The sequence below is a fragment of the Alternaria alternata genome (genome assembly GCF_001642055.1).
Source record: "Alternaria alternata strain SRC1lrK2f unplaced genomic scaffold CC77scaffold_39, whole genome shotgun sequence".
Taxonomy (NCBI): domain Eukaryota; kingdom Fungi; phylum Ascomycota; class Dothideomycetes; order Pleosporales; family Pleosporaceae; genus Alternaria; species Alternaria alternata.
In genome coordinates this window covers 1-27662 of record NW_017306228.1, presented here as the reverse complement: position 1 = coordinate 27662, position 27662 = coordinate 1, and the positions used below count along the sequence as shown (strand labels likewise).

At 52.5% G+C, this 27662-nt stretch overlaps 10 protein-coding genes across 10 annotated transcripts; 4 read left to right on the top strand and 6 right to left on the bottom strand.

Moving 5' to 3' along the window:
- Positions 1-52: 52 nt before the first annotated feature.
- Positions 53-2434, bottom strand: CC77DRAFT_1067617 (hypothetical protein; the record flags this gene model as incomplete). Its single annotated transcript, XM_018529015.1, has 1 exon — positions 53-2434. The coding sequence occupies one exon, from the start codon at positions 2432-2434 to the stop codon at positions 53-55; it is 2382 nt and encodes a 793-aa protein (XP_018379094.1).
- A 539-nt stretch (positions 2435-2973) lies between these two features.
- Positions 2974-6707, bottom strand: CC77DRAFT_976681 (hypothetical protein). The gene is made up of 2 exons (XM_018535948.1): positions 3842-6707; positions 2974-3786 (listed from the first exon to the last, which is right to left on the bottom strand). The coding sequence occupies exons 1-2, from the start codon at positions 6404-6406 to the stop codon at positions 3445-3447; spliced, it is 2907 nt and encodes a 968-aa protein (XP_018379093.1). The 5' UTR covers positions 6407-6707; the 3' UTR covers positions 2974-3444.
- A 733-nt stretch (positions 6708-7440) lies between these two features.
- CC77DRAFT_598626 (mitochondrial Rho GTPase 1) lies at positions 7441-9742 on the bottom strand. The gene is made up of 3 exons (XM_018532413.1): positions 9648-9742; positions 7878-9595; positions 7441-7829 (listed from the first exon to the last, which is right to left on the bottom strand). The coding sequence occupies exons 1-3, from the start codon at positions 9655-9657 to the stop codon at positions 7677-7679; spliced, it is 1881 nt and encodes a 626-aa protein (XP_018379092.1). The 5' UTR covers positions 9658-9742; the 3' UTR covers positions 7441-7676.
- Positions 9743-9975: 233 nt separating this feature from the next.
- CC77DRAFT_1026404 (catabolite repression protein creC) lies at positions 9976-12144 on the top strand. Its single transcript, XM_018526254.1, has 3 exons — positions 9976-10311; positions 10415-10542; positions 10597-12144. The coding sequence occupies exons 1-3, from the start codon at positions 10307-10309 to the stop codon at positions 11988-11990; spliced, it is 1527 nt and encodes a 508-aa protein (XP_018379091.1). The 5' UTR covers positions 9976-10306; the 3' UTR covers positions 11991-12144.
- CC77DRAFT_1026402 (hypothetical protein) lies at positions 12025-12720 on the top strand. The gene has a single exon (XM_018526253.1). It carries the CDS (start codon positions 12069-12071, stop codon positions 12264-12266), a length of 198 nt encoding a protein of 65 aa, XP_018379090.1. The 5' UTR covers positions 12025-12068; the 3' UTR covers positions 12267-12720.
- A 1680-nt stretch (positions 12721-14400) lies between these two features.
- CC77DRAFT_950377 (carbon catabolite repression protein cred) lies at positions 14401-16399 on the top strand (the record flags this gene model as incomplete). The annotated part of the gene is made up of 3 exons (XM_018535315.1): positions 14401-14459; positions 14514-14657; positions 14866-16399. The coding sequence occupies 3 exons, from the start codon at positions 14401-14403 to the stop codon at positions 16397-16399; spliced, it is 1737 nt and encodes a 578-aa protein (XP_018379089.1).
- A 1238-nt stretch (positions 16400-17637) lies between these two features.
- On the bottom strand, positions 17638-20781 carry CC77DRAFT_1002686 (Pkinase-domain-containing protein). The gene is made up of 8 exons (XM_018523190.1): positions 20535-20781; positions 19962-20476; positions 19746-19909; positions 19506-19695; positions 19385-19436; positions 19211-19319; positions 18697-19033; positions 17638-18632 (listed from the first exon to the last, which is right to left on the bottom strand). The coding sequence occupies exons 1-8, from the start codon at positions 20569-20571 to the stop codon at positions 17730-17732; spliced, it is 2307 nt and encodes a 768-aa protein (XP_018379088.1). The 5' UTR covers positions 20572-20781; the 3' UTR covers positions 17638-17729.
- A 211-nt stretch (positions 20782-20992) lies between these two features.
- CC77DRAFT_1100523 (hypothetical protein) lies at positions 20993-22252 on the top strand (the record flags this gene model as incomplete). Its single annotated transcript, XM_018530075.1, has 2 exons — positions 20993-21275; positions 21368-22252. 2 exons carry the CDS (start codon positions 20993-20995, stop codon positions 22141-22143), a joined length of 1059 nt encoding a protein of 352 aa, XP_018379087.1. The 3' UTR covers positions 22144-22252.
- CC77DRAFT_1055385 (hypothetical protein) lies at positions 22251-24476 on the bottom strand. Its single transcript, XM_018527834.1, has 4 exons — positions 23902-24476; positions 23727-23852; positions 23587-23679; positions 22251-23536 (listed from the first exon to the last, which is right to left on the bottom strand). The coding sequence occupies exons 1-4, from the start codon at positions 23998-24000 to the stop codon at positions 22391-22393; spliced, it is 1464 nt and encodes a 487-aa protein (XP_018379086.1). The 5' UTR covers positions 24001-24476; the 3' UTR covers positions 22251-22390.
- Positions 24477-24740: 264 nt separating this feature from the next.
- Positions 24741-26752, bottom strand: CC77DRAFT_598375 (Dehydroquinate synthase-like protein). Its single transcript, XM_018532411.1, has one exon. It carries the CDS (start codon positions 26403-26405, stop codon positions 24921-24923), a length of 1485 nt encoding a protein of 494 aa, XP_018379085.1. The 5' UTR covers positions 26406-26752; the 3' UTR covers positions 24741-24920.
- Positions 26753-27662: the final 910 nt, after the last annotated feature.

Genomic DNA, 27662 nt, shown 5'->3' with positions numbered 1-27662 from the left:
CTTCGGCGTTGCAACAAGCGTATGTGCTTCTGCTATTCTACTTTCCACAAACCTATTTGTCTCCATTACCTTCAGCATTGCCATCCACGTCACCCCCATCATCCTCTCCGTTCTCTTTACCATCACTGTCTCTTCCCTCTTGTTCTGCACCCCTTCCTCGCATATCCTGTTCACACTGCCCAGTAGTAGCCAGCTCGCCATTCCGCGCTCCTCTTCGTTGTTCTTGTAAACGTCTTAGCAAGTAGTCAGTCCTTGCCGAGTATGTAGCGTGATCCCGCAGACTTATCGCGACTTCCAGCTGCACCTCGTCTTCTTCTGTAGATGCACCAATACTACGGAAATACGCGAGCCTGCGTCTGCACTGTCGGACCAAAATTTCAGCATCACTAGTGTCTAGCTCGTCCAGGGCTCTTCGCAGCCCCGATTCGGTGGCAAGAGGCTCAGCGACGGTGTTGGGACGTGGGTGAGCTGGAAGAAGTGGTCGTTGTCGATGCGTCTCTTGAGCAGCTTCTACCCTTGCCTGCGCTCCGAGATTCGGTGCGGCTACCTCTCCCAGTGTCTGATTGATTGGACTCTGAACTAGTGTTCTTCCATGGATGTTGCTCTCTGGTTGTTCTGTTGGATGGAATCGCGCAATAATTCTTGCAATGAGAGAGAGCACATTATCTACACTGGGCCTTGACGACCAGCCGATCGCGTTTTCAAACTCTTGCCTAGCTGCAGTACGGCGCTCTTGTGTGTTTGTAAGGTTGGATAGAACAACAAGACCCGCGACGATCGTGCTGTCGAAATCAGCATCGCTCCTCACACCCGCCGGGATCAAGCGTAATGGTATGATGTCGCGAAGTGAAGCGATGTTCCAATTCCTGTAGATAAGATCAAGAGCCTGAGGGAGCGATTCATTTGCGGGCCGTACTGGGGCTTGTGAGAAGGCTTGCCGTCCTGTTTGGTAGCTTTGTTGCTCTGGAAGATCTGAAGTGAAGGAGGTGCGCCCCTGTTGTTGAGTCCTTTGGGTTGGCTGTTGATGAGATGTACTTCCGCTTTTGCTGTTGGCTTTTGTGACGGGTCGTGTTTGATCAGTGGCACCTTGCTTCTGAATTGGGCCCAGAAATCTGGACTGGGATCGCCTACTTGAAGACCTATATGATCCAGATGTGGGCGTCATAGGAGGCTCCTGAAATGTTTCAGCTGATCTACTTGCAGCCAGTGGTGGGTTTGGTCGAGCGTGACTTCGCAATGTCCTGTTCGGAGTCGGCGGCTCTGCATGTCTTACTTCACGATAGAATTGCTCGCCAGCTAGTGCAATATCCGCACAAACCATATCGGAATCGAGGCCTGTTCTTTCTGCCACTTGGTCTACCAATTCTTGTCTCAACATGTTGCGTTGCGCTTCTGTTCTAACAGTGTTGGAGAAGTCAAGCATTTGGCCAACAATTCTCCAATCTAGGTCTCCATCGCTGTTTACACCAATTGGACGTAAGCCTGCTGGAAGAAATTCAAGGATCGAAGTGGTTCCCAAATTCTCGCAGATGCGTATGAGTGCAACATCTCTGTCCTCTCTGTTCTGTATCTCAGTGCCAATAAGGAAGTCATCGAGACTGCTGTCAACATCGTTCTCATCATCTTTAGATGAAGAGCCCTTCGTTTTTGGCTTCTTCTTCTTGGGTCCTGCCAGCTCTTCATCGCCCTCATCATCATCTTCTGCTTTCCGCTTTTCCTTCAAGTCCGCGCAAATCGCCTTTAAATCTGCGCACAATCTGGGCTCCTTGACGTCCCGGTCCTTACCAGTTCCTTCGCTGTTTGCTCTATGCCTTCTCCATTGCAGTCTCCTAGCAATATCCGCTTTTGCACCTTCACGATTGTCCTTCGTCAGACTAGATAACTTTCGAAAGCCGTGTAAGGTCTCTTTGTTCCACTCATGGTCGTCGATGTTTGTGGTACCAGAAAGCCAAGTCCGTCTTGTCCCGTCCCGCAGTATTTCCCCCAACTTGTGGATCTTCCAGTTCGCGTAGATCTCATCGAGCAGGCCTTTCTTGGATACATCGGAGGGGTCAGCAGAATCATCATCGATGTCTGTAGGTGCAGTCTCCTCTTCATCGATGCTCGTATTGCGGTCGGCTTGGTCTTTCTCTTGCTCTCGAATCTGGTTCGCTCTCTTGCGTTCCTCTTGAGATTCTTCAAGCGATTCCTCATCGGACATTTCTTCCGCACCACCCTTTTCTATATCTGCCTCGTCGTTATCGTACTCTTCTAGAATTTCTTCGTCGGCTTCCGAAGATGTATCGTTGTTCAGGCTGGGTTTTGAGCGCGAATTCTTACTCGTGCTCATACCTCGTGCCACCGTCGCATCGCCCTGACTATCACGCTTGTTGTCACCATCTTTTTGACGTACCCCTTTTGGTAGCGAGGGCTGAACATCCTTGATTCTCGCCATTCTGAGACTGATATCCTGGCTATTCCACTGTGTTGCTGGGAGCTCAGTGATGAAGTGAACGGACAAACCCAAAACTGCGGGCTGAGTACTTAAATATGCTCAACCACAGCTCCACTCCCTTGACAATTTGCACGAAGTACAAACAACGCTCTTTGTAGTTCAAGTTCAATTCTGGTGACCTTCAGAATGATCTTCCGTTGGTGCTAGGGGACAATCAAGTTTTCCAGAAGCCACATGTTGGCAATTTCACAGGTGAGCGGCTATTCTGGATACTCTTTTCCTTTCCAAGTCCGGATTTCAAGTTACAAAGATGCTCGTATACTTAAGATTTGTACAAATCAAGTTGTGGCATCTACGATCAACGTCCTATCAATGCTGTTATCGATACTGAGGGATGTTTACCTATCTTATCATAAACCCCAAGTCAAAACCTAGCCTGTGTCTTCTTAGGTATCGCCATGTCTATGAAGCTCCATGGGTATGACTGTTTATCTACTATATGACACAAACTACGCCGAAGCCTCGCGTCTTGCGAAGCTGTGTTGTCCGCGCCTTGGGTTTCCTTCTGAATTGCACCATTCTCTGAAACGCCGTAGACATTCCCAGCTACCTTCAGCCTCTGGCTCGAATCGGATAATGAACTGATCAACACATACACATGTATGTCAGTCCCGTGCAGTGGTAGTGTTGGCTTCAGTTTTGAACAAACTACATCAGATGTGATTCCCTATCTACATCTTGGCATCTTACGACCGTCAGACGTTGTCCCATCCCATCTCGTCACTGCCATCTATCTATTCTCAGCCAAATTCCCCAGACGCCCCAAATAATCCGGAGCGAGATTAGACAATAAAACGTACCAGCAGTAAATATACATTTGGAAGATAAGAGAAAAACGGTCCAGGAGCTAAACAGGGAAGATGGAATAGAAAGAAGCGTAGTTCGGATAGTGGAAAAGCCGGGGCTTGATAACCATGCTCGCCCTGCAGCTTTCGATGACACTACCAATTCTACCACATATCATCATCAGCCCTCTGACTCTGATCAGAATCCGAATGATTAGCATAGCCCCCTCCTCCTTTGCCCGACTGACCCAGATAATTCTGTGTGTTTGCAACGCTATATCCACCGCTGCCTCCATTCGCACTATAATTAGAATGATGAGAATCGCGAGGATTCTGGTTATATTGATTACCCTGCGACGCGCCTCTTTGATGCTGTTGGTGCTGTTGTTGCTGGTGCTGTCCATTTTGTTGCTGATGTTGTAGCGCCCCGTTCGCTTGTTGTTGATGTACGCTTGGCCATTCATTGGATTTTTCTGATTGTTGCTCATGTTGCTGCTGCTGCTGTTGCTGGTATCTTTGTTAGCATCTCTCCCAAACAAACTTGGTTTCGACAAGGATTTACCTGCTGGTATCGCTGATACTGAGCAAACTCCTCAGGCTGCGATTGCTGTTGTTGAGCTTGTTGAGCGGCTTGCTGCTGTTGCTGCTCCTTCTTCTGCTGCGCGGCTTGTTGCTGTTGCTGAGCCTGTTGAGCTTGCTTCGCTTGTTTGGAGTTACCAATGGAGATCTGCGGGTGCATTTGTTGGACTTTGGCGAGGTATGAGTACATGAAGTTGCTCAACAAGACCTGAGAGTAGAGTTCACGACGAGGGTTCGCGAGCTTGATGTGAGCCATGCGGTAGATCGCACGTTCTTCGAGGATTGAGAATCGGGTCCAGTTGTAGTCGATATCGGGCTTCAAGATGCGTGGCGGGGGCTCAGGCGATAATCCGCGCGAGGCGTTCTTCTTGTGAGATGACTCTTTCTCGCCCTTCTTCTTTCCTCCTCCGAAGATAGAGGACAGTAGTCCAGGCTCCTTCTCTTTCTTGCCTTCGCTAGACGTCTTTCTGGCGCTCTCCTTCTTCCGCTCCTCTTCTAGCTTGATACTTTCTCGATCCAACACAACGCTTTCACGACCACGACCACCACCTTGTATCGACGTTTGCAGGAGGTCTAGTCTTGTATCATCGTGACCCTTTTCCTGAGGCTTGCTGAGCTTGTTTTTGACCTTCTTGTCTTTTTCTTTCTCTGCGTCTTTTCCACCCTTTTTGTCTTTTTCCTTTTCTTTATCACCGCCAAACCAACCCCAACTAGTCTTCCTTGGGCCGCCTTCTGAACCGTCCTTCTTGTCTTTGGACTTCCCGTCGGACTTCTTGTCTTCTGGCGCATTTGGAATAATGGACAACGAGTCCACTCTGTTGTTCTGGCCAGGCATCGCGGAAGGCTGGGCTACTAAATCATCAAAAGATTGCGCGGGCTTGATCGGGGAGTTCTGGGCGGCTTGTGCATGGCGATTTGGGCGACCTGCTTGAGGCTGAGGCTGGCGCTGTTGTTGCGGAGGCTGCTGCTGAGGCTGGGGATAATGACGGGGACCAGCAGGCTGTTGCTGGGATTGAGGCGGTGGTTGGCGGGAAGAGTGACGTTCCGGTAGCGTAAACTGAGGTGTCCTGTTCTGCTCCTGTGGCGGTGGTGTCTCGATGATTTGGGGTACTTGCTGTGGTGGAGGGGTATAGCCGGGCAAAGGTGCTGTCGTTCGACCGTTCGAGGCGATTCTCGAATGGAACTGCCGAGGCTGAGGCGAAGTTCGGTCCTGTGTCATAGGCTCAGTAGAAGCTGACCTGGGATGTTCCTCCGATGAGCCTGGTCTTTCTCCACCATAGTTGGGAGATGCTCGATTTGCTTGTGGCCGCGAGAAGTTGTTGGACGATCCCTCGAATGCGCCATTGACGGGTTCAGACTGAACGCGCGCAAGTCCTGGGAGAGGCGGGACTTCAGGTATGCTTTCGGTAGAATGTACAGGGGAGGTAGACGGCGAGTCTTCTGTATCAGTTTCTGCCTGTCGGCCAGAGACAAGCCGACGTGAGAGGGCCGGACCACCTTTGCGTAGACTGCCTCGCCTATAAGTAGTATGTGTTGACCTCTTTAGCGTCCCCAAACCACGCATTTTACTGCCTGGTACGATTGGCATCCCATCTACACCCTCTTCCCCTTCTCCAGCAATAGCCTTGTGGTCGATACTCATACGTCTTATCAAGGCCACCGGGTCCTCCTGTATGTGCTCGAGCTCTTGAAGATTGGACAGGCCGCCGCTGGACTGCGTACCGGAGCGTTTCCGTTCCAGTCTCTCAGCACCATCTTTGTAGCCGCTACCGGTATCGATTTGCCTGGAAAGCATAGACTTCTTGCGCCGTAAACCTCCACCTGAGCCCTGACGTCCCATGGCACCGTCGGGCGATAGTGAATCCGAGTCTCCTGAACGTCGTCTCGTCCTGTCAATCTTGTCCTCGATAAAAGTCTTGAATTCCATAGGGGCGAGTTCGGGGTGCAAGCGTGCGGGCACCCAGAAGAGTTTTGATTCATCCTCCTCAGACACGGCGGGAGGAGAGGGCGGTGAGTTGGCGGATTGGAACGAAGGTAGATCGGGATCGGCATTGTTAACGCCCATTGACATCCTCCGTATGGCCTGCAGGTTGCTCAATTCCTGGGCAAGACCCGCAGGGCTGTTTTCGTAGTCGAGGTTGTTGAGCGGGAACTGGTGCGACGCCGTGTTGGAGTTTGAGCGAGACAGCGGAGGGGATATCTCGCCGCCGTTTGAGGGGTTTCGGCCGATAGAAGCCCGCTTCTGGGGCATGTTGGTGCTGCCATTTGGGCTCGTCGGCGTTGCTGGCTTCTCGAAGGACAGCTGGGGACGCAGCGGGGATCTTGCGGGCGGAGCGCTGGGGAAGGGGTCAAAGGCCTCGAAGGCGCCAAAGGACTGGATCGAGTCGCCGTTGGGGCTGGGAATGAAGCTTAGGGGTCGCAGGCTGCGTCGGTTCGACTCGGTGTCGCTATCTCCGCCGTACATGTCGCCTATGGCCTCTGTGACGTGGTGGCTGTCATCGCTGATGGATATCTGCGGCGCATGCCCCCGACGGGGAGGGTTTCGCATCTGATATAGCCGGTCTAGCTCTCGTGCTCGGTCGGTTGCCTGTGGGGTACGAGACTTGGTCAGCTTGGGGGCTCCTTGGAGGTTGGGTTGGCGCCGCGGGCGTTTGCCGGGAGAATGCCGCAGAGAAACCAAACAATGGTGGTTCCCTGGCAGTCTTCCTATTCCCACCCAGTATGCGCCTGCACGCGGGCTTCAGGACATGCGCGAGGCCAACTCACCATTTGCGAGGAATGCGGAGGTGCGGGTTGGCACAATTGCCACGGCTTGCTTAGGGCGCCGAGGCTCGTGGATCATCCAAGGGCGGGCGGCTGGCGGGCGAGAGGGCTTTGACATGCAGCGTAGGATTAACAATGAAAGCGACCATTACAACAGGAAGAGAGAATGCGTAGAGGTGCTGCTTGACAACTGCAAGCACCGTGTCTAGGGACTAACGCGGAACCTCACTAGCCTCAAGTCAGCCCGAGAGGACGCACGAGTCGGGCGCGACCAGCACTCCGCCACAAAAAGGGAGCATCACCATTGGAACATGTGTTTCTGAGCCCAGCAGCCGCCCTCATCCAAACTGCTTGGACCACCATGCCACTTTAACCCGCCCTGTTGAGTTGGGAACATGTACATCAGGGTCTGGTCAAAAAAGAAGAATGGACCGTTTCAACGTTCTACGACAAAAACAATCCCTACACCAGCTTCCTCAGGCTTCTTGCAGCAAGTAAGCAAGCAGGCAGGCAGGCAAGCAAGCAGGCAAGCAAATGCCCAGGTTGCAACTACCCGCGATACCATGCGTGGCGACAGACAATAATAGCCGTCTCAGACTACTCGCAGATCCCCGGGGTATTGTCAGGCTACCAGCCTATGTAACTTGTAGCAGAGAGCTCCTAGCCCACACCATTGTCAAGCGAGCTGTCACTATACACATCGCCTCCGACACTACTTACCCACCATCGTGATCCTATGCTAATTCACCGATATCATCTATCCACATATGGCCGCCTAACCCGCCAGGCCGTAGCGCCAGGGGTAAATGTCCCTGCGTCTATTCATTCGCTCGTGCCACTGAGACTTGTCTGCTGTACAACGCAGCCGCCGCACGCCAAGGTGATGTCATGCTTAAGCGCTGACCCTCCGCCATTATCGTGAATATCGCATTGCCATCATTTCCGAGAAGGGTGTGTTTTTGAATTGCGACAAGTCTAGTTAGGGGTAGAAGTGGTGTGCTGCCATGGTATATACAAGAAGCAAACAATTCAAATTCATGCCTTGGCCCCTAGCCTCAGGAGGACGCGCTGCTGCGTCTCCAGACGAACATGGCGCAACCTACTGCACAGGTAACGGCACCGAGCGCTAAGTAAAGGTTGAGATAGTCATATTCGTCTTCTTCCTGTTTGGGAAAAGCCGTCGATGGATAGGTAGCGCTTTCGGCTAGCTATACGACGTTAGCTCAGCGAGGTAAACTTACGGGAGTAGTACTTACGTGGACGAACAGCTCCGAGATACTGTTCCACGTCGTGCTGACGTGTAGAGGCGGCGCCATCCTCAGAGCGCTGGTGTATTCGTCGGGCTGTTGCTCGCACCGCTGCATCGTCTTGTCCCGATCTGCCTTCAGGGCTGTATATACCGCTGGTAGTTGATCAAGGTGAGGATACTTTTTCCGCAACTCGACGATATGCGCAAAGCTAGTGGGATCGCTCGAATCGTATGTGTAGCACAACAAATCACACGCATCTAGCTTGGCCTGGTTTTCTAGAATCGCGGGTTCGAGTTCGCCGAGCTCCTCTAGAATCAAATAGCATTGTTTACCACCTTTGAGTTCAACGCTATTGACAGCTGAGCGCGGTTTTATGGTGGGATGGTACGTGTGGCTGAACGGTCGTTGAAGGAAAGCAGACAGCAATGAGCTCTTTCCACTCCCACTCGACCCAAGCACGTAACACAAGAAGACGTTACGTTCGACTCGTCCAGGCTTCTTCCTTCGTTTCCTCGCTTTGGTCACTTTAAGTGCGCTGGTCGTCCCCCCACGTTCGCCGCTTTCAAATCCGAGATATGCTAGGTACGCGAGAGTCGTTTTGGGTTCTTCAAAAGTAGTCATGCTCCACTGCGCGAGCCAACCTTGTAGCGTGATGTACCCTGCTTCGTTGCGCACTGTACACGACGGGAATGCAGAGTCTACCCATGATGTTGGCATGCCTGGGGTGGGTGCGAACAGATTGGCAAGCTCTCTATCATTGAGTCCTCCGTCATTATCCATATCGAACTTCAAAAATAGGTCCACAAAGAAGCGGTAGCCAGCGGGGCTCAACTCGGCCGATGAGAATTGAGGAACATCAAACTTGGGGTGGAGGAACGTGTCCTGGAGACTGAGACTATCAGTGTAGTGGAACTTCCTCAGTATAATCCAGATGGTTTCGTGCCGACCCTTCTCCGCAAAGATTTTGTTCAACAGCAGGAAGCCTTTCTCGTCCATGCCATATTCGCCGGTCAGACCAGGAGCAAACCGCTCCATCGACCTCTTTATGTTTGCCAGGTCATCGTCGCCCAGTGGCTTCTCGAAGCATTTGATCTGAAAATCGTGTATCTCCTGGTCGTTCCAATATCCGTCCTTGTCTGTGTCGCATAGATGGAAGACGCGCTGTAATGCAGAGATAGCCGCCGGCTTCAGTATATTCTCTTTGGAGTCGTACAGGGGTGCTATCGGGTGGGTGACGGCCTTTTGGCAGAGGAAGAAGACCTCGTTGATGTTGTGGTGGTCCTTGGCGCTCGTCCGTATGCAGGAGTCGATTTCCTTGAATTCGTTCATGACTGGCAGCATCTCCTCCGACACTACTTGCGACGTCGTGCCGTTTGAAGCGATATCGGATTTGTTCGCGCATAGCACCACTGGCACGTTGACGCCCAGCGAGCGGAAGTAGGGCATCCAAAACAAGGCAACCCTCTCATAGCTGTAATGGTCCGAGTATACAAGGAGGATTACGTTGGATTTTCGGAGTTCTGTACGGAGAGTGTGTCGTTCGTGGGGGAGGGCGGAAGTATCGACGATGGTGGTGGTGACATTGTCAGGCGTTCCGAGCGTGGGCGGTAGGGTGACCTGTGGTAGGACGGGTTGGATCTTGGCTGTGACGAAGACATCCTTGACGAGAGACGTGATGATGGAGCTCTTGCCGACGCCATCGTCGCCGCAAAGACATATCCGTACTGTGCGTGTTAGTGGGCGTAGACGTGTAATCGGGAGGGGAACTCCACATACCGGTCGCCATTTCCCTGCCGCGTGTTATTGCATCGTGAGGCGGACTGGTGGCTGTGAGGGAGGTGATGCAGGGGAGACTCTCTAGACTCGGCTCTGGCTGTCGTCTAGAATTGTGGAACGTTGTGCATCTCAATCCAATTGCTCCGGTGGTCAGAGCAATGCACCAGTGGTTCCAGTGCTGTCAAAAGGCTTGGCACACGTGGGAGACGATCGCAGCTTCCCCGCCAGCGGGCCCCGCAAGATTGGTCGCTGGGAAGGTGCGATGCCTGCTCGACCGTTGGAAGGCGGCCCTGCAGATGGACCGAACCCATGTCGAAGCATCTCCACCAACGAACAACGGGATGAAAGCTGCCACTTTGAACATTCTTGACCTGTGCACGGAGCCGTAAGGCGTCCGTCTCCGCTTTCCACTTCCCCAGTTCCCTCCCGCTGGTTCCATGGCCCGCGCTTCCATCCCAGCACCCAGCTACTGCCGCGGCCACAAGCTTCCTTCTCCGCGCGCTCAAATTGACGTATCCTGCCTCTCCCGGCCAGTACTAATGTCTTAATCTACCCTGTCGTCTCTAGCCAGGCACCACTCCAGGGACTCCACCAGCCCGGATCAATCCGATTCACCGATTCACAGCCGTTAGCTCGCGACCGATTACACTGCAGCAGCTATGTTGTGAGTACCTGTCCTATCTACGTGCTGACCGCCAGTCGCCCACCAATCGCAGCCCTATCATGCTCCACCACCCGCATGTGAAGCTTGACTGATCAGTGTACAGCGTCCTCCCTCCTCCACCACGCTATCCCGTCGGAGGCTACCCGGGCGCGCAGCCGGGCCAGCTTATCGAGACCAACAACAGCATCACCCATCCCACCGGGCCTGAATATCAGCTCGTCGTGGGAGAAGGTAATTCATGAGCCCCTAGCCCTGTCCTCACTGTCTTCACTAACGCTATGAAAGGTACCTATGTGCTGCGCGACGACCTCCACCTAGCCACGCCCCCGCCGCATCCTTCAGAGGCCCCCATTCACAACCCAAACCCCCTTGCGACCACGATATCTCCGCCGACATGTGGTACCAAGCTTTCGCTGGTTGCCCTTGCGCCCCGCCAACCCTCGCAATCCCAGCTCTATAGATTCGGCACGCGCACGAGCACCCGATCGCAAGTTCCTCCAAGCATACAGGAGTCGCCGCACGAAACGAACAGCCAAACAAGCGATGTTGGTTCATATGGCGCTAATGGCATCGCATCCTCGCCGCTGGATGGTCTGAACACACCAGTATTCGGAGAGGGCAATACGGCGCTGACGGTGATCAATGGCAAGGACTCCAAGGATCCTACCAAGAGGCGGAAACCGAAGAGCAATATTGTTAAGAGCAATTCATCCTTCGTATCCAGAGTTATCCCGCACGAGGCTCTGACAAAGCGATTACAAGAGCACAACCCCAACGGTCTGTACGCTTTCGCAAACATCAATCGCGCATTCCAGTGGCTGGACTTGACATCGCCTACAAAGGAAGAGCACATGACCAAAATCCTCTTCACCAAGGCGCATGCACTGTGTCATGACATAAACCAGATCACAAAAGGGCCAAATCATCTTGACATCATCATGGGTTTCTCAACAGGCGACATAATATGGTACGAGCCAATGTCGCAAAAATACGCGCGCATCAACAAGAACGGCGTCATCAACGCGACAGCTGTTTCGGACATACGGTGGTTACCCAATAGCGAGAACCTGTTCCTAGCAGCGCATATGGATGGAAGCCTGGTAGTGTACGACAAGGAAAAAGAGGACGCTGTGTTCGTGCCTGAGGAAATCACATCGCCTAGTGAGAACGGACTGACTGATGGGGAGAAGAAACTGAAAGCTCTTTTGACCATCAAGAAGTCTGTCAACTCTAAGAACCAAAGAACAAACCCTGTGTCCTACTGGCAAGTCTCAAGGTCCAAGGTCAATGCTTTCGAGTTCTCGCCCGACCGACGTCATCTGGCTGTTGTGTCCGAGGATGGGTCCTTCAGAATTATGGATTTCCTTCGCGAGAAGCTGCTCCACCACTACATGAGCTATTATGGTGGCATGATGTGCGTCTGCTGGTCGCCCGACGGCCGCTATGTCGTCACAGGAGGGCAGGATGACCTCGTCTCCATATGGTCTCTAGAGGACAGCATGTTGGTAGCACGCTGCCAAGGTCACAACTCATGGGTGACTGCAGTGCAATTCGATCCATGGCGATGCGACGAGCGCAACTACCGAATTGGCAGTGTAGGAGAGGACTGTCGCTTGCTGCTGTGGGACTTCAGTGTCGGCATGCTGCACAGGCCGCGCGCCGTGAGTCCAAATTCTTGAATGCGAAAGAAGTCGCGGCTGACGTTGACTTAGGCATCTGTGCGACAGCGTGGTAGTATCGCGTCGTCGAACCTCAAGATGCAGCGCACCCAGACAGGAAGCTCGGTCAATAGACTGAGATCGAATTCTAACCTTACATCGGGCAGCATGTTGGATGAAGAAGAAGTAGTGCATCCCGTGGAGCCTCGGGCACGCACGGCCATGCTACCTCCAGTGCTGGTAAGTACCTCTTGTCTGAAACCTCAACATCAAAATTCTAATCGCCATTACCCGTAGGCAAAATCCGTCCATGAGCACCCACTGTGCTGGCTAGGCTTCGAAGAGGACTGCATCCTAACATCATGTAAAAACGGTGAGTGGCATCAGCAAAGTTTTCGTCTAAATCACCTCATATCCACCCGTTACGCGCACGTTGTACCTTAGAACGATGTGATCTGCGATAAGGGCGGCTTTTACTGCGCCGCTGTGGCCGTGCGCAGGAACACCCGTCTTGTCTAGTGCCACCCAGGGATCCGCCCACGCATTTGTTGAGTTCTCGATGGGCAAAAAATGAGAGATAAGGAAGTGGACCGCTGACAGTTTGAATTGCAGGCCACATCAGGACTTGGGACCGACCGAAAGAAGGCGCTGGGAATGACGACAGCAGTACGTCTGCGAGCGCAAACGGAAACCATGCTTAGGACGAGGTATTCGGATCAGCGTAAGACGTCGTCGCACGATTGAGTTGGACAATGGTGGTGATGGTTGGATCGGAGGTCTTGGTAGGTGCTCTTGGTTTAGGAGCAGAGCGATTGACCTCCGATATGTTCCGATGTCTGACATGTGCAAGACGTTCAGCCCTATGGAATATGCACGTTTACGTGCATGCGCGCGAAGGAGCCTCTTGTTCTAGAACCACGGGTACAGCAGTACTCCATTGTTACAACGTTGCAAAATCAAGTTTCCTTATCTCCACCATGCAACATGGTGTGAAAATCACGACAGTGCGACAGTGTTTCCGGCCGGTAACTAACATGTCTCTTACGACCACGACTTCCTAGGTCAGTGGATACTCACGGCGCGCGTGCGGGAATTTGTAGCGGTAGCCGCATCGCTTCTCTCAACTGTGGGCCTGTACAGTGTACGTAGCTCTGATGAGGCTCTGCTGATACCCACAGTTGCGGCAATGCAGGTCTAGCCGCAGATTTTCCTGACCGTGCCCGCTCGGACCGAGATTAAGGTATAGAGTGAGTGCATATCGCGGGCTTGTTAGAAGTCGTTGGAGAGGCTGGTGCCGGTTTCATCGTGGCGGTAAAACGGTGACGGCGTGACCGGACAGTCATTGTGTTGAGATGAAGTCAGCGTGACATGTGAAGGCTGCAGGAAGATTGTGCAAGCGTTGATAGCATAGCAAACTTTGATAGTGAAACCCCTCACCAACGACACGCAACGCTCTCACATGTACAGCCCTAATGCTTCCGTGTCAGGCCACGTTGGTTCGAGCAGTTTGGACTGGTTGACGATGGACATTTTGACGTGCAACCGGCGAGGTGCATCGCAGCTCACCATCGTTTCGAAATTTCCCTTGCAGGTTGGCCGATGCAAGATGGCGGCGGCCATTCCATGTGTGGCGCAATCGCTAACATAGAAACCCTAGAAGCCCTGGCGGTACCACAGATCTTCGGGAGAGCCGCAAGCAAAACACTGGATACGTCTCCATGACTCCTCCCTTGTAGCACATGCAGTAGGCGTTGGGTTGCTGAGCGGGCTGTACAACATGTCCGAGTTCTGCGCCGAATGATCCCCAGAGAGCGCGCAACCCCTCTGAAGGTTACTCGCATCGATCGAAAAGAGGCTTGCGTTGCTATCGCCGCCGTTCGCGGGAGGCTTATCGGAACACCTTCTTTGACGCCCCCTGCTGTGCCAATGCGACGCCTAATCGCCGCCAGAAAATTCTAAGACAAGTGAGAGAAGCGCGCTAAACTAGAGACAATGATGCGAGCAGCTACAGGCCGTCTCCACTTATGCCCATGAGCTCATCAGGGTGCAGCTGCTTGGGCAGGCAGGCCGCCCTTGCCCGCATATCCCACGCTTTCTGGTATATCTAACGCGGTTCCAACACGCGGCCGCGCTGAGCAAAGCCCTTACCTTACTCTGCATATCCTTGACGGGTGTTCCTTCCGTCGAATGACACAAGTCCTACACCTACTTTAAACCCTACTTCCCACCCACGCTTCTTCTCAGCCCCAATCCAGCTTGCTCACATTCGCATACCATACGAGCTGCCCCTACCAATTGTTACCCATCCTTACGTCAGCCTGCGACTAGACCCAGCTGATACTTATCTGCTGGCCTTCCGCTTTTTCGACTCGAAGAGTGTTATGCTGGTTGTGTTTCTCTTGTAATTTTCCAACTTGACCCTCGTTACATCATGCCTCGCCCAGGTGTCGGGGTATTCGGCAGAAACGCCGCGCCTACCCTCGAGATCAAGTACGCTCTACCTACTGTCCAACCCCACCATGGCGAAAATTAACAATTTCTCAGGCCTGAGTCGCCTTTCGTTGTCTTCTATGGAGAGTCTTCCGAGTCGCATGAGACGGAGTTGAGGGGAAAGCTGGTTCTGAACAACCCAGAGTCCATGTCAGTGAGGAGCTTGCGAATCACACTCACAGGCACCCGCAAAGTCTCGTACGGTAACACCCCTTTCTACGAACAGGATCGCTTTTATGAATTATACCACCAAATACCAAAGACCGCCCGGAAGGTATTCGTTAGGTGTTTTGCTTGCGAAGGCTTAAGACTGATGATAGCGTACCTTGGGTGGGCTTCGGTTTTGTGTGCAACTTCTGAAGACGAACGCCCTTTGCACGATCGCATGCTAATTCTCTGCAAACAGATGGCATTTGACCAACACCGTAAGCCCGCAGCCTATCACCCAAAAGACCAACTTCCTCGTCGAAGAACTCCATCTATTTCCCGTCGACATCGGCAGCAAGACCAAAGCGCACAAACTCAATGCTGGATACCATGAGTGGGATTTCAAGTTCAAGATGCCTGCCAACCTCGACCAGAGCGTTGAGGGTCTACCGACAAACTGGGTGGTTTACAGCCTAAAGGCCCACGTGGATAGAGGGTACATGAGCAAGCAGCTCAATGCTACGGCGCACATCCGCGTCATACGCACGCTCGGACGCGACATGCTCGAATCCATGCCCATGGAGCAAATCAACGAGGATATCTGGGCCAACAAATTGGCATACAAGATTACTGTTCCACAGAAGAACTACATTGTCGGAACGTCCATAACGGCTGATTTCGTGTTGATTCCCCTGCGCAAGGGTGTGGAGATCTCAACAATCAAGATGGAGCTGATAGAGTCACGGCAATTATTTGCCGACTACGCTGGTCGCCGGATAAGTCACCAGAACGACATGCAAGTTGCGGTGACCGAAGGCGATATGCCAGAGAACTCGGCGCGCAGGGTCCCAGACGGAACAGAAGACACAGATGCGCTATTTGACGAATCGCATCGCTTCTCCATGACTCTCGATCTGCCAAAATCGCTCAAGAACTGCCGGCAATCAGTGGACACCGAGAACATACGGCTAACGCACAAGCTGCGGTTATACGTGAACCTCAAGAACCCAGAAGGTCACACTAGTCAACTGCTGGTCAAGAACCATGTGCACCTCTTCATTTCCCCGAATCTGCCTCCGAACGAAGACCAGAGTGTGATAGTTGACCAGGCTCTCCTGAACCAGCAAGCGATACAGGACGAGGTCAACCAGAATGCGCCTCCTACATATGGCCTGCATCAACTGGATTCTCTATACAACGACATTGATCCATCCGGCTTCATGACCCCTGGTGGGATGCACAGCATGATGAACAGTGGCGCCAACACACCCTTTTATGCGCAAAGTCGCCGCGGCTCATCTGAGAATCTCACATCTCTGGATGCAGCCCTCCACCAACCTGGTGGCGGCGCATCAGCAGCAGCTCTGCAACACCGCCTCGCAAACCTTAGCATGGATCACAGCGACCGCCCCAATCGCTTCCAGCCTACTCGTCAACACTCGTCTGGCGATAGTACACCAGCACACGACAGCGAGCAGGCTTACTTCGACCTCCCGCCATCGAACTACGATATGGACGCTCTGGCCCGCACTCCCAGCTACAACACGGCTGTGCGTACGCCTGCTGGTTCCAGGACCCCTGGCGGCATGGACATGGATCTGCCGAGCTACGAGATTGCTACCTCAAGGCCTAGCTCTCCGTCCAGGAGTCGTGGTAGTAGAGGTACGACGCCTAGTCCGGCAAGAAGTCTGGATACGCTGAACGAGGAGACCTATCGCAATACACAGATGAACAGCAGGAGGCAGAGTCCCAGGGATGGGAGCCCCATCAGGACTAGCGATGATGGAAGGTAACATACTCTTCCATCTTGTTGCAGACTTCTTCACCATTTCTATGTTGTCTTCATGGTTCAGTTTGAGGAACATGATTTAATACCCGGTTCGCTGTGTAGCAGTCGATCCACTACTCCACTCACACCAACAACCCCCGCTTCGTCGTCATCGTCGTCAAACGGTTCGCTACATATACCCCGTACCTCGCCATCAGCGACAAGTCCGTCGAGATTCCTGTCTCCAACTTCGGCATCACGAAGTCGCTGTAAGAGGAACAGCAAAAACGGGCTTTTGCAAGTTCCAAAGCCAGTGAAGATACGGGAGCGTTCTCCACTAAGAACAGAGACGTTGTCAGCGACGAACATCTCTGAAGCTCGTTGAGGGGGTTGTCCTTCTGCTCTACTCTTTTTATTTTCTAGACTCATGGTCACGATCATGGTTATCACGATAGCATTGGTGCATTTTCTTTCTTTCGACATTGTATAGATATAGATATAGACATTTCTTTGGCTTCACCACTCATGGTTGGATTAGGTTAGGCGGATATCAGGATAGAGGAAGCAATACCCCACGCGCATAGTTGTCATTACTGGTAGCTTAATACCAAACTATCGTCATTGTGTTCAAACTACCCTTGCTGCATCTGCATCTGCATGTGTCACCTAGAATTTGTTTTGCAAGTGACCTTGACTGAGCCTGACTCATGCCTTACATGCAGGGAATCTCCGTGCGACATCCATCGTGTCTTCTGTATACCTCAATTGAATGAATAACATGATGATCACGCGCAGACTACTGTAGTTTCTCCACCTCTTAGGTCCTAAGCTACAAGCCTCCGTAAACGGCGGATATCGGTAAAACACCGGGATAATCGGGCAGATGGCCGGAAGATATCCATGTCTGTAGACTAACCTTGATTTGGCAGAGCATCCGCATCTTCACCCAATGACCCCGCCAATAAGTCCTTCTAGAACGCGTAGTCTGACCTGAGTCGGGTTTGATACAGATCTTTCGGTTCGTTTTGTCCGTATCCCGTATTAGGGTACCAGATGTATCGACTATGCGTGGTTTATGCAGGGGCTTTGTACCGTACTGAGGCCTAACTAACCACATAGTCTCGCCCTGCGAACGATGGAATAAACTGCCACTTGCGATCGGCGTAAGGTCCTGCGGATTGACATGGTAACTTATCCCGTCTGAGTAGGACGCCAGGGCGTGGGGGTTGGTTGCCTAGCATCACAAGAACATTTACTCTATCACACATCGCACCACCAAAACCATCATTCATTACAACATCTCCATGTATCTATGCACTATACCCCCAACACGAATCCTATGTTCCCTTCACCAACTAACTCGGGTAATGTTCAAACAAGAACCCCGCTGCCATCTCTGTGTTTCCATCTGTAGCATTCAATGCTGCAATAGCCTCTTGACGCGAGAACCCCAACACCACCAATTTGCCTATCTCTTCGTCTGGCCAAGCTGCTCTGGCAGTAGGAAGGTTACTCACCATGCTGCGGATCTGATCAGCTGTGACACCTTGCAATGGTCTTTGCCCTGTGTTGTTTTCTTCTTCTGTGCGCAACACCCTGCCCAGCGCCTTGACCCATCCAGCCTGCACGGTATCGTTATCCAGTTCCAGACTCGAAACGTGAACAAGATCTTCCTCGCAATCTCCAGCATTAAAGTACTCCCATCCCATTACACCCCCAAAGCCTTTGCCAGTATTCCCGTACTTTTGCCGTAACTTCTTGCAATTATCTGCTAGTTTCTGTATATTCACGTGTCCAGCCCCATTCCCAGGATTTGTGACAACACCCAGAACCACCTTTTCTGGCTTCCAGCCCGCCGCTACGATTGCATCGTACCACTCTGTCCTTCCTGCATCGCCCCAGCCACAATAAAACTGTGTGTTATACCAACTGATCTCTTTACCAAAAACACTGCACTCCAGCTCTGGATAGCTGAACCCGCTAAGGTGCGGTAAAGTGGGGTGTAGAGGATTGGGGCTCGGTCCCGATGCGAGCATGGGGCGGGGAGGGCGAAGGTGCGCGGGGACGTTGGGGTCGGGAATAAGGGCCGTGGCCACGGGAGCTAGAGTTATGACGAACTCGGGACCGAAGTCGGTGCGCAGGCGGGATATAAGGCGCGTGATGGTGGATAAGGTGGTTTCTTCTTCGACGTCGAGGTCAAGGCCTGAGAGGGAGTAACGGCGTATCAGGTCGCGGAGGGGCGAGTAGTATGCTTCGAACTGATACCTTCGTTAGCATCCATGTACTGTAGCATGATATGGGTTCGCAGGTGTTGTGTCGTACATTCTCTTCCTCTCCACTAAGCTTCTCGAAGCTGCCCTTTGCTGCTCCTCCCAGCATACCCAGCACCTTGACCCCGCTACCTTGTAGCCAATTCACTTCGCCCCATAGCTGGTCGTACCTCTTGTCATCAGGGCGGTGGTCGTTCAGCGTTATGTTTCCCACGCCGTCGTTGAGGTGGATAGCCGCAATAATCACATGCGTAATACCGGTGTTGTTGGTGAGCAGCGGAAGCAGCGAGTGGTAGTTGTCGTTGGAGTCGTGGTAAGTCTGGTGGTAAACGATAAGCCGTGGGCCTGTAGATACGGGAAGCAATTTCGGGGTGGCAGAAGTCATTATGCTGAGTAACTAGAAAGCAAGTGTGGTGAGGAGACCGTAAAGTCAGGGACCTGCACATGTGGTACGTGGACGCGTCCCTGCATTCAACACGGGTCCCGTAGGGCTGAGGTGGGGCATGTCGCGCTACGTCATTTCGCAACACCAAAGACATGATCGCGAGTCAGGTGTTGAGCACAACACTATGCAAAAATTGAAGCAGCTTGGTGTGGTTGTATGTAGTATTGCATGTATGCACTTTGTAACATATCCTGACCGGAACGCCGCTTGCTGTCCGATGGGGTACAGCCCTAATCCTTGTATCCAGAACAAAGCGGGAAATCTCATGTAGACACTAACGTCTCGTGTTGCTCACCAATCATGCAGCCACCAAATGCGTAACAGTCGTAGCGTCCCCTTGGGACAGCCTAGTGGTAGCCATTGCTGTATTCGTGTCGTGTATCACCATTCATACCGCCAAAGTACGGGTGGATGACCGTCTGCTTTGCTGAAATGCGACCAGCGGGGTCGTATACGAGCAGTGCATCGAGGAGGTCAAGACCAACTTCGTCGAGGTTGGTGACAATGTTCGCGACGTCCGTCCGACCCCACTTGGGGAACGAGGGCTTGAAATCGGGGAACGAGGTAACGCCGGGCCAGTCTTGTTCGTTGGGGGTGCCGAGGATACTAGACACGATTAGCATCTGAAATAGAATGTGTGAGTTGAGTTTGCATACCGGAAGATCTTGAAGATCTCGTCGATCTCCGAATCACCAGGGAACAAGGGCTTGCGCGTGCACATCTCAGCGAAGATGCATCCCACAGACCACATGTCAACACCAGTAGAGTATTGACGACCACCGAGCAGAATCTCTGGAGAGCGGTACCATAGCGTGACGACCTATTTTGTGTTAGAAAGCATCTCAAAACGTTCAAAAATTTCATATCCATACCTCGTGTGTGTATGTTCGCAGCGGGACACCGAATGCGCGAGCCAGACCGAAATCAGCCAATTTGAGATTACAGTCCTTGTCGATGAGCAAGTTCTGGGGCTTAAGATCGCGATGCAGCACGCGATGAGCATGGCAATACCGCACACCCTGACACAGCTGCATCATGAACTTCTTCACCATCTTGTCGTCCATGCTCAGAGCCTGACCCGCCAGACCAGAGCCCTCTGGCAGCGCCTTGCCTCGTCCACCCTGGCTCACTGGTAGCGCTTCCATGTACTTCTTCAGATCCAGATCAAGGAACTCAAAGACGAGGTATAGCTTGTGTCCGTCGGCGTGTACGATGTTGAGGAGGCGGACAATGTTCGGGTCGTTCATCTCCTTGAGAAGGGAGATCTCACGGATGGCGGTTGACGGGACGCCTTCATCTTCGGCTTCGAGACGGATCTTCTTGAGAGCGACGATGCGTTGGTCTTTGGTGGTGAGGTCGCGCGCCTTGTAGACAACTCCGTAAGTTCCTGGTTTGACGTGAGTAAGGGCGCGTGATGAAAGAAGATTTCATGGGGAATGTCATACCCTCTCCGACCTTTTCCAGCTTCTGGTAGTTCTCCATTGTAAGCGGTTATGGACTGCGAATGCTTCAGACGAGAGACAGGCGGTCAAGCGTGTTTAGCTAGATCGCAGGGGCGCTGTTTCGCAGCGAGATCAAAAGATAGCGAGTGGAGGCGAAGATGGTCGGATGCCTCTCTAGCAAGCTCAAGTGTACCTGTGGTTAGTAAGTGCGGGTAAGGACGAAGGTGCGGCGGGGATCAGGGAACGAGGGTGTCGATGTTAGGAAATTCGAGATGTAAACACCCTTGACGCATCGGGCAACGCGCACCCGTCAGCCACAAAACGCGAGCTTAGTCAACGCCTGCTGGCACAATTCTCAAACATCCCTACACCTCTACTACCGAACGCTTGCGCTGCCCGGCAATCATCTTGGCATATGCAATCGGTTTCCTGAGACTGCTACTGGAAAGGCTTCACCCAAAATGCATCACTTGGATCCTCATGAACGCCCTCCAGACAGCATACGCAATGTCTACAAGAAGTATCAAAAGATGAAATTGAACGACTTGGATCTAGATGGGGACATCATTGATCTATCGAGCGACGCCTCCGCGTCATCAAGTGGCCGAGTGCGCGTTGTCAGAGAATACACCGCAGAAGACTTGACCGCTATTTTCCAGGCGTTCGCCGGTGAAGATGGGGTAGAACTTCAAGACACGGATATACCAAGATCGATACCGGTATACGAACACGAAGACATGCCAGGTAGGAGACTTTGAGATTCACTTTCGTAAATGTTACTTTGGTCTTGTTCTGTTTTGGTTTCCCATCCATGTTTCGTAGTAACAGGTAAGTAGGCCTCCACATCATCCCCTCACTCCTACCCCCATCCGTCCAATCCACACTGCTATCCCACCTTCTCCACCGCGATCTCTCTAATCCCTCTCATCTCACAAACATCCATACCCACTACAAGTTGGCGTATCCATCCTCCCAGTCATCCTTCTTCTCTATCCCTCCTACTTGCCCCACACCCATCGCCCATCCCCTTGACCCCACAGTTCACAAGCCTCTATCTATCCCACAACTTCTCAACAAGAAACTACGATGGACGACTCTGGGCGGCCAGTATGATTGGACTGCGAAACGCTACCCCACCACCGCACCTCCAGCTTTCCCTTCAGATACAAAGAAGCTTTTAGAGTCTCTATTTACGTCTACGAAAGCTGAAGCCGCGATTGTAAATCTCTACTCACCAGGCGATACGCTGAGTGTGCATAGAGATGTTGCTGAAAGCAGTGGGACGGGTTTGGTTAGCGTGAGTTTGGGATGTGATGCCATCTTCGTTCTTGGAACTTCAGTACCGAAAAAGGGAGAGGAGGGGAAGGAGAAAGAAGAAGGCAGCGAGGAAAAGATCGTTACGCTGAGGTTGAGATCAGGAAGCGCAGTATATATGAGTGGAGAGTCGAGGTTTGCATGGCATGGTGTTCCGCAGATAGTGGGGGGCACGTGTCCTGAGTACTTAATAGATTGGCCTGCAAGGACAGATGGACAAACCTCGCTGTATGAGGAGTGGAGAGGGTGGATGCGGAATAAACGGGTCAACTTGAATGTACGGCAGATGTGGGATTGATCATCTAGCATGACCACAAGAGAAACACAATGAGAAGTACAGTCTCAACAAGTAAAAGCTTATAACCTCAGGCAGAAAGGCACGACGGCACGAAAAGAGCTTCAAAAGCATTAGAATGTATTAGTACTATTCAACAGCAAAGGGGTATGTGTATATGTTCAACAAGCCGCGATACTCAATATGCAACTTCCTCCATTTCGACCTCCTCTTCCTCAGATGTACAAGTAGCAATCATGAGACTGTTCCACTAGTATTTTCCTGGCTCGCCTGGGACAGCACTAGAGGGCGCCGTAGTCGCACTTCCTGGCACAGCGGAGCCTGGCGCACTAGCGTGGTCGGTGACGTTAGTACCAGTCTTCTCTAGACCCTGGGTTTGGATAGGAGCGGGTTGCGTCTTCTCTTCAGGGAACATATTCTGAGGGCTGGTATCTCCGGAGACGGGGCTGGTAGGTACGCTGGACGGTGCCTCGTTGGTCACCTTACCGGCTGCCTGGCGGATAACGTCCCACCATTGTTCTGCAGCTTGTGGAGTGTGTGCCTTGAATGCGAACTCGTGTGTCATGGAGAAAGCACCACCAATCTTGCCCTTGGACACGTCCTTGCCCTTGACGTTGAACTTCTGACCGTTGACAGCACCGATGACGCAGTCGGGGATGTAGAGAGACAGTTCGGGGACTGGGTCCTTAGCGAAGTCGTCGTCTGTCTTGAACTCGTGAAGGAACTTGGAGGGAGTAACGACATAGTAGTTTGTGTCGTAGGAGCGCATGATCTTGCCCTTCTTTTCGAGAGAGCCAGATATGAGTGGCTGGGTGGAGCGGTGGTTTTGGTTGGGGAAGCTAATGTCAGAGACATTGCGGGCCGGAGCTGAAGGGTCGATCAGGACGGTGTTGTTGCGCTGGATAAAGCCGTTCCACTCGAAGTCGAGAGGGATGCGCTGGGATGTGCCGACCATGTCGGAGTATGCAGCCTTGGTGTGCTCGGCTTGGGTGTTGACGACCTGCAGGAACTGGCCCATTCCATGCTGGATTGTTTGGATGATGTGGGCTTCGAATTGCGCGAACGAGTTCTGCACACTAATCAGGTCCTGGCGGTTGTTGTTCTCCTCCTGCACTTGCTTGTGCAGACGGTGGTTAACTCCGCGTTGGAGAATGTAGGGGTCGTCGGTAGCCTTCATGTTGCCGCTGTGGGAGTCGAAGACTGCGGTGTGCTGACCAAGAAGCTCAATGTGCTTCTGGGTGTGCTGGCGAGCCTTGTCGACAGCCTTACTGCCCTTGCCGGCTCCCTTTGTGAGCTCCTTGCTCTTGTTCTTGATCTCGGTGTGCAGGCGGTCGAAGATGGGGAGAACGGCGCCTTTCAGCTGCTTCGCAGTCTCGTAGTGTTGGTTGGAGATACCCTGACATGGTTAGAAGAGTCATCGGGTTCTTGAGTGGAAAGATGGCATACCTGGGTGTTGGACCTGATGTTCTCGAACATGCCCGCAACACCGCCGAGCGACTGGTCGAAGTGGTGGCCCTCTTTCAGGGGATCCTTGACCGTCTTTCGAACGTCAGCAATAGAATCACCATCGCGTGAATTACACCAACCTTCAAGACTCGCTCATACTCCTTGCCGTGTGCGTGGTTCGTCTTCTCTGTTGCGGTAACGTAGTCTTCGAGGTACGCAACGGCGTGTTTCCAAGCTTGCAATCGCTCTGCAAAGAGCTTCGTGACCTGGGACATGTCAGGTTCAATTCCTTCTATCGGGCTTTAGACTGCTCACCTCTGAGGTATCCTCTCCTGGAATGGCATCTTCGTCGGCAGATCGGTTTGTGAGACTGCGCGTGGGCATCTCACTCGTAGCAGAGGTAGGCGCAGACATATTGTAGGTGTGTAACGATACTCAGTAATTAAGGTGAGGTTGTGGAACGTGTCTTCGCACGTATATAGAGGAACGGTGTTGTTATGGAGCTCGACCGACGCGGCTAGCGATATTTGGTTGGTTGAAGGCGGGGTTCGCGTTATTTCGGAAATGAGCCCGTCCAGTTGTAATGCAAGAGAGGGACAAAGATGACTACTAGAGTAGTAGGTAGAAACTATTTTGCAGGGTAAAATCAGGGTCCAGGGAGGGGGTTTAAGTTTGATTTAAGCTCCGAGTGTGAATCTAGATCGACATGCATCCATCCTAGAGAAGCAGGGCATCGTAGAGGTCTGGCTGGACCCATGACGTCAACATTGGGAGCGCCTCTTCCAGTTGTGAGCGCGATCTGCACTAGGAAATGACATTTGACGGGCTGCGCCACGATCCCAGGGGAGATCGCGGGAGATGCTCCCTTCAGGAGGTTTCATTCAGCGTCGTTGACGTATCGTGGCTCCATCGTATTGCGCCAAAGCGAGAAGATTGTCATGGCCTCCACAGCGCATGGGTAACCCCACAGTAGCACCGAGGAGCCCCATCAACATGCCACCTGATACCGATTAACTTGCAATAGACAAGTAGCCTGGTGTTTGGATCCCAAGCTATGGAACTTCCAAGGTTAACAGGAACCCCTGTCGACTTTCCCGTGGCTTGTGGAGCAAATATTTGTCATGCCTTCAAGTACAGGATGTTCAAAGATAGTTTCAGCTCAACATGGCGAACAACACTGTGATGTAACAGAGACACGTCATATTTTGAATTCTGTAAAACTTTCTACAGTCATGCAACTGCATATGCATTCACGTCTTCGTCCAAACCTCGGCATCCAGATTCAAACATCGCCAACGTCCCCTGTATGCGACACAGAGTCACCGTGGCTACGATCAGTACTCCATAGCATCCTCGAACAAACCCCGTAACTGCTCCCTCTCGGCATCAACGTTCTGCATCTCTAAGCTGGGTGCTAACATCAGTACTCTCGCCTGGGGAATTGTGCCCTCAACCAACTGGTCCAAATGCTCTTTTCCGAAGCCAAGCGCCTTTAGACCGCGTGGTTGATCACCGAGTTTGATCAAGAATTCTGCTAGCGCCTCGCCCAACACCTCTCCCGCACTCTCTGCCTTGACATTCGAGATATCCACACCGAATGCCTCGGCAGCGGCCAGATGTCTCTCCGGGTTCGATGCGCCAGTGAACTTGAATACTGCTGGTGCAGTTACTGCAACACTAACACCATGCGGGATGATGGTGTGATCAACATCATAGCCAGCATGCTTGTATCCCGGATTTTGCCCTGAGATAGGGTAGGACATGCCGTGGCAGAGATGCACACCTGCATTGCCGAAACCAACACCAGCGAGTGTTGCAGCTAGCAACATCTGGGATTGCGCCTCATGATCATCAGGGTCTTTGACTGCGCGAGGTAGGTACTTGACTGTGTCCTTCAAAGCCTTGAGAGAGAAGATGTCGGAAATTGGATTCGCGCCTTGGTAGGCCGGACGATTGATGGGGTTGGTAGGTCGCGGAGTACGCTCATAGTACGGTATCGCAGTCCATGATTCAAGAGAGTGGCAAAGTACGTCAAGACCTGAAGAGGCGTGGACCGCAGAGGGCATGGTACGTGTGTTCAATGGATCAACTATGCCCAGCGTAGGCTTCAAGTTGCGGTGAGCGATACCCGTCTTCGCGCGCTTGGAGACCAGATCGAAGATGGCTGTACCGGTAGTCTCAGATCCAGTTCCTGCTGTTGTTGGCACAGCAATGAGTGGGAAAAGCTTCGATGGAATAGGCATTCCCTTGCCGAGTGGGGCGTTGACAAAGTCCAGGAAGTCTGCCTCGGGGAATGTGGTGTACAGGTTCATCAACTTGGCAGTGTCAATAACACTGCCACCACCAACAGCCAAGTATGCATCTGGTTTCCACGGCTTCGCAAAGTCGATCGCCTCTTTTATGCTATGGTCCTTTGGCTCAACCCTGACCTTGTCGAAGATCTCATATGTTACACCCTCCCTCTCCAGACCTTCGATGACCTGCTTCATGGCATCTAGTTTCCGTACGTTGGGGTCTGTGACGACCATGACACGCTTGCTTCCCATATTCTTGAAGTCCATACCCACTTCCTTTGTACATCCGGGCCCAAATCGTATGCTGGATGCTGCCATCTCGAAAGCATATTCTTTCTGCTGGAATTGATCGAGGGGCGTTGCGAGATGTCGCCGTGCTTGCTGAACGGTAGCTGGCGATTGGTGGTAGTTGGGATTCGAATGGCAGGGACATGACGGAGGATGCGTATATTGTACAGTACGAAGGAGATTGAGTGCGCGTGCTGCCCTCGAAGGCGCTATGCGAATTGCTGTTGAAATCACCATGGTGTGAGTGGGCTACTGTTTCGCTGATCGGTTGTCTGGAGAAGCGCGGGGATACGCGCGAGGTTCGCGAGAAGACCAATTGTACCCGTCAACTGATATGACTGTCAAGTTCTTTATCACTACCAAACATCCAACGATGGCTGTCTGGGCTTTCCGGTTACTCTTCGGGAAGAAGATGTAGACAGCATGGCATTTCACGATGCCATACCTGCATCGCAGCTCGACCTCGGATGACATTGGCGCCATCCTGCATACGGTATTCCGGAATGTGGGGTAAGCAAATGCCGTCACCTTGATTCGGAGAAGGGGCCTACGACCCACGTTTTGCTCCAGGTCTTGCGCGTGTACGGCGCCGCTGCGAATTGGCGCGTAGGTAATGCCTAAGTATGGTAGAGGCTGCGGACCGTGTATTGCCGGTTGGCGTCACCACGTTCTACCTTGACGTTCTTCAAAAGCCAATCTCGTGAGATCACCACCAACATGCTCAGAATCTACCATCGACCAAATACGGATACTACCCAAACGCTCTACTGCGCAGCACAGCGGACCGTTGCGATCATCGGTAAGGCGTAGGAGTCTTAGGATTCCACCCGACCTCCTCTGTTGCATAAAGCCTTTGGCGCATTGTGGCTTACACCGACGAAACATCGTTGCGCTCAAACCGCGCGCCCCATAAAGTTGTTGGCACCCAAAGGTTGTCTGTGTCCGTTCCGAGGAGGCTGAACGCACGATCTTTATCCAGCCATTGTTTGCCTAGGTAACGGGCCGGGGCGCAATTTCTTCACACTCTTCGCTTAACCATTCCAATATCGGACGTCAATCTCTTTTAGTTATCGTGGCTGACAAGTATTGAGGCTCCACCAGGAAGACAGTAATCAGAATGAACTCGGGACAGGGATCTCGGGGCCGCGGCATGGAGTTGGCTTGTCGATGCAAGAATGCGGCACAGTTGCTAATGACTTGCATCCTCACCCAACTGTACGCTTCTCACGTCGCAGGATCAGCACAGGCGCAGCAGCAGTGACCACGTCGATGCACTCGATTTGCGAAAATTCATCGTCAACAACGCACTGTTCTTCGTGGCTTTGATCATTCCCTCATGCTCAGGAATGGACCAGGATTCGTTGTGCGGGCCGCCTGGTTGGCGTGTGACGGGTTGTAGTGCCCCCCCTCCTTCACAGTACATAGGCGCCTTTCTAGCCGCCATGGGCTTATCACAACCCACCAATCCGCACTTCTCCTCGCGATGGGGGGGGG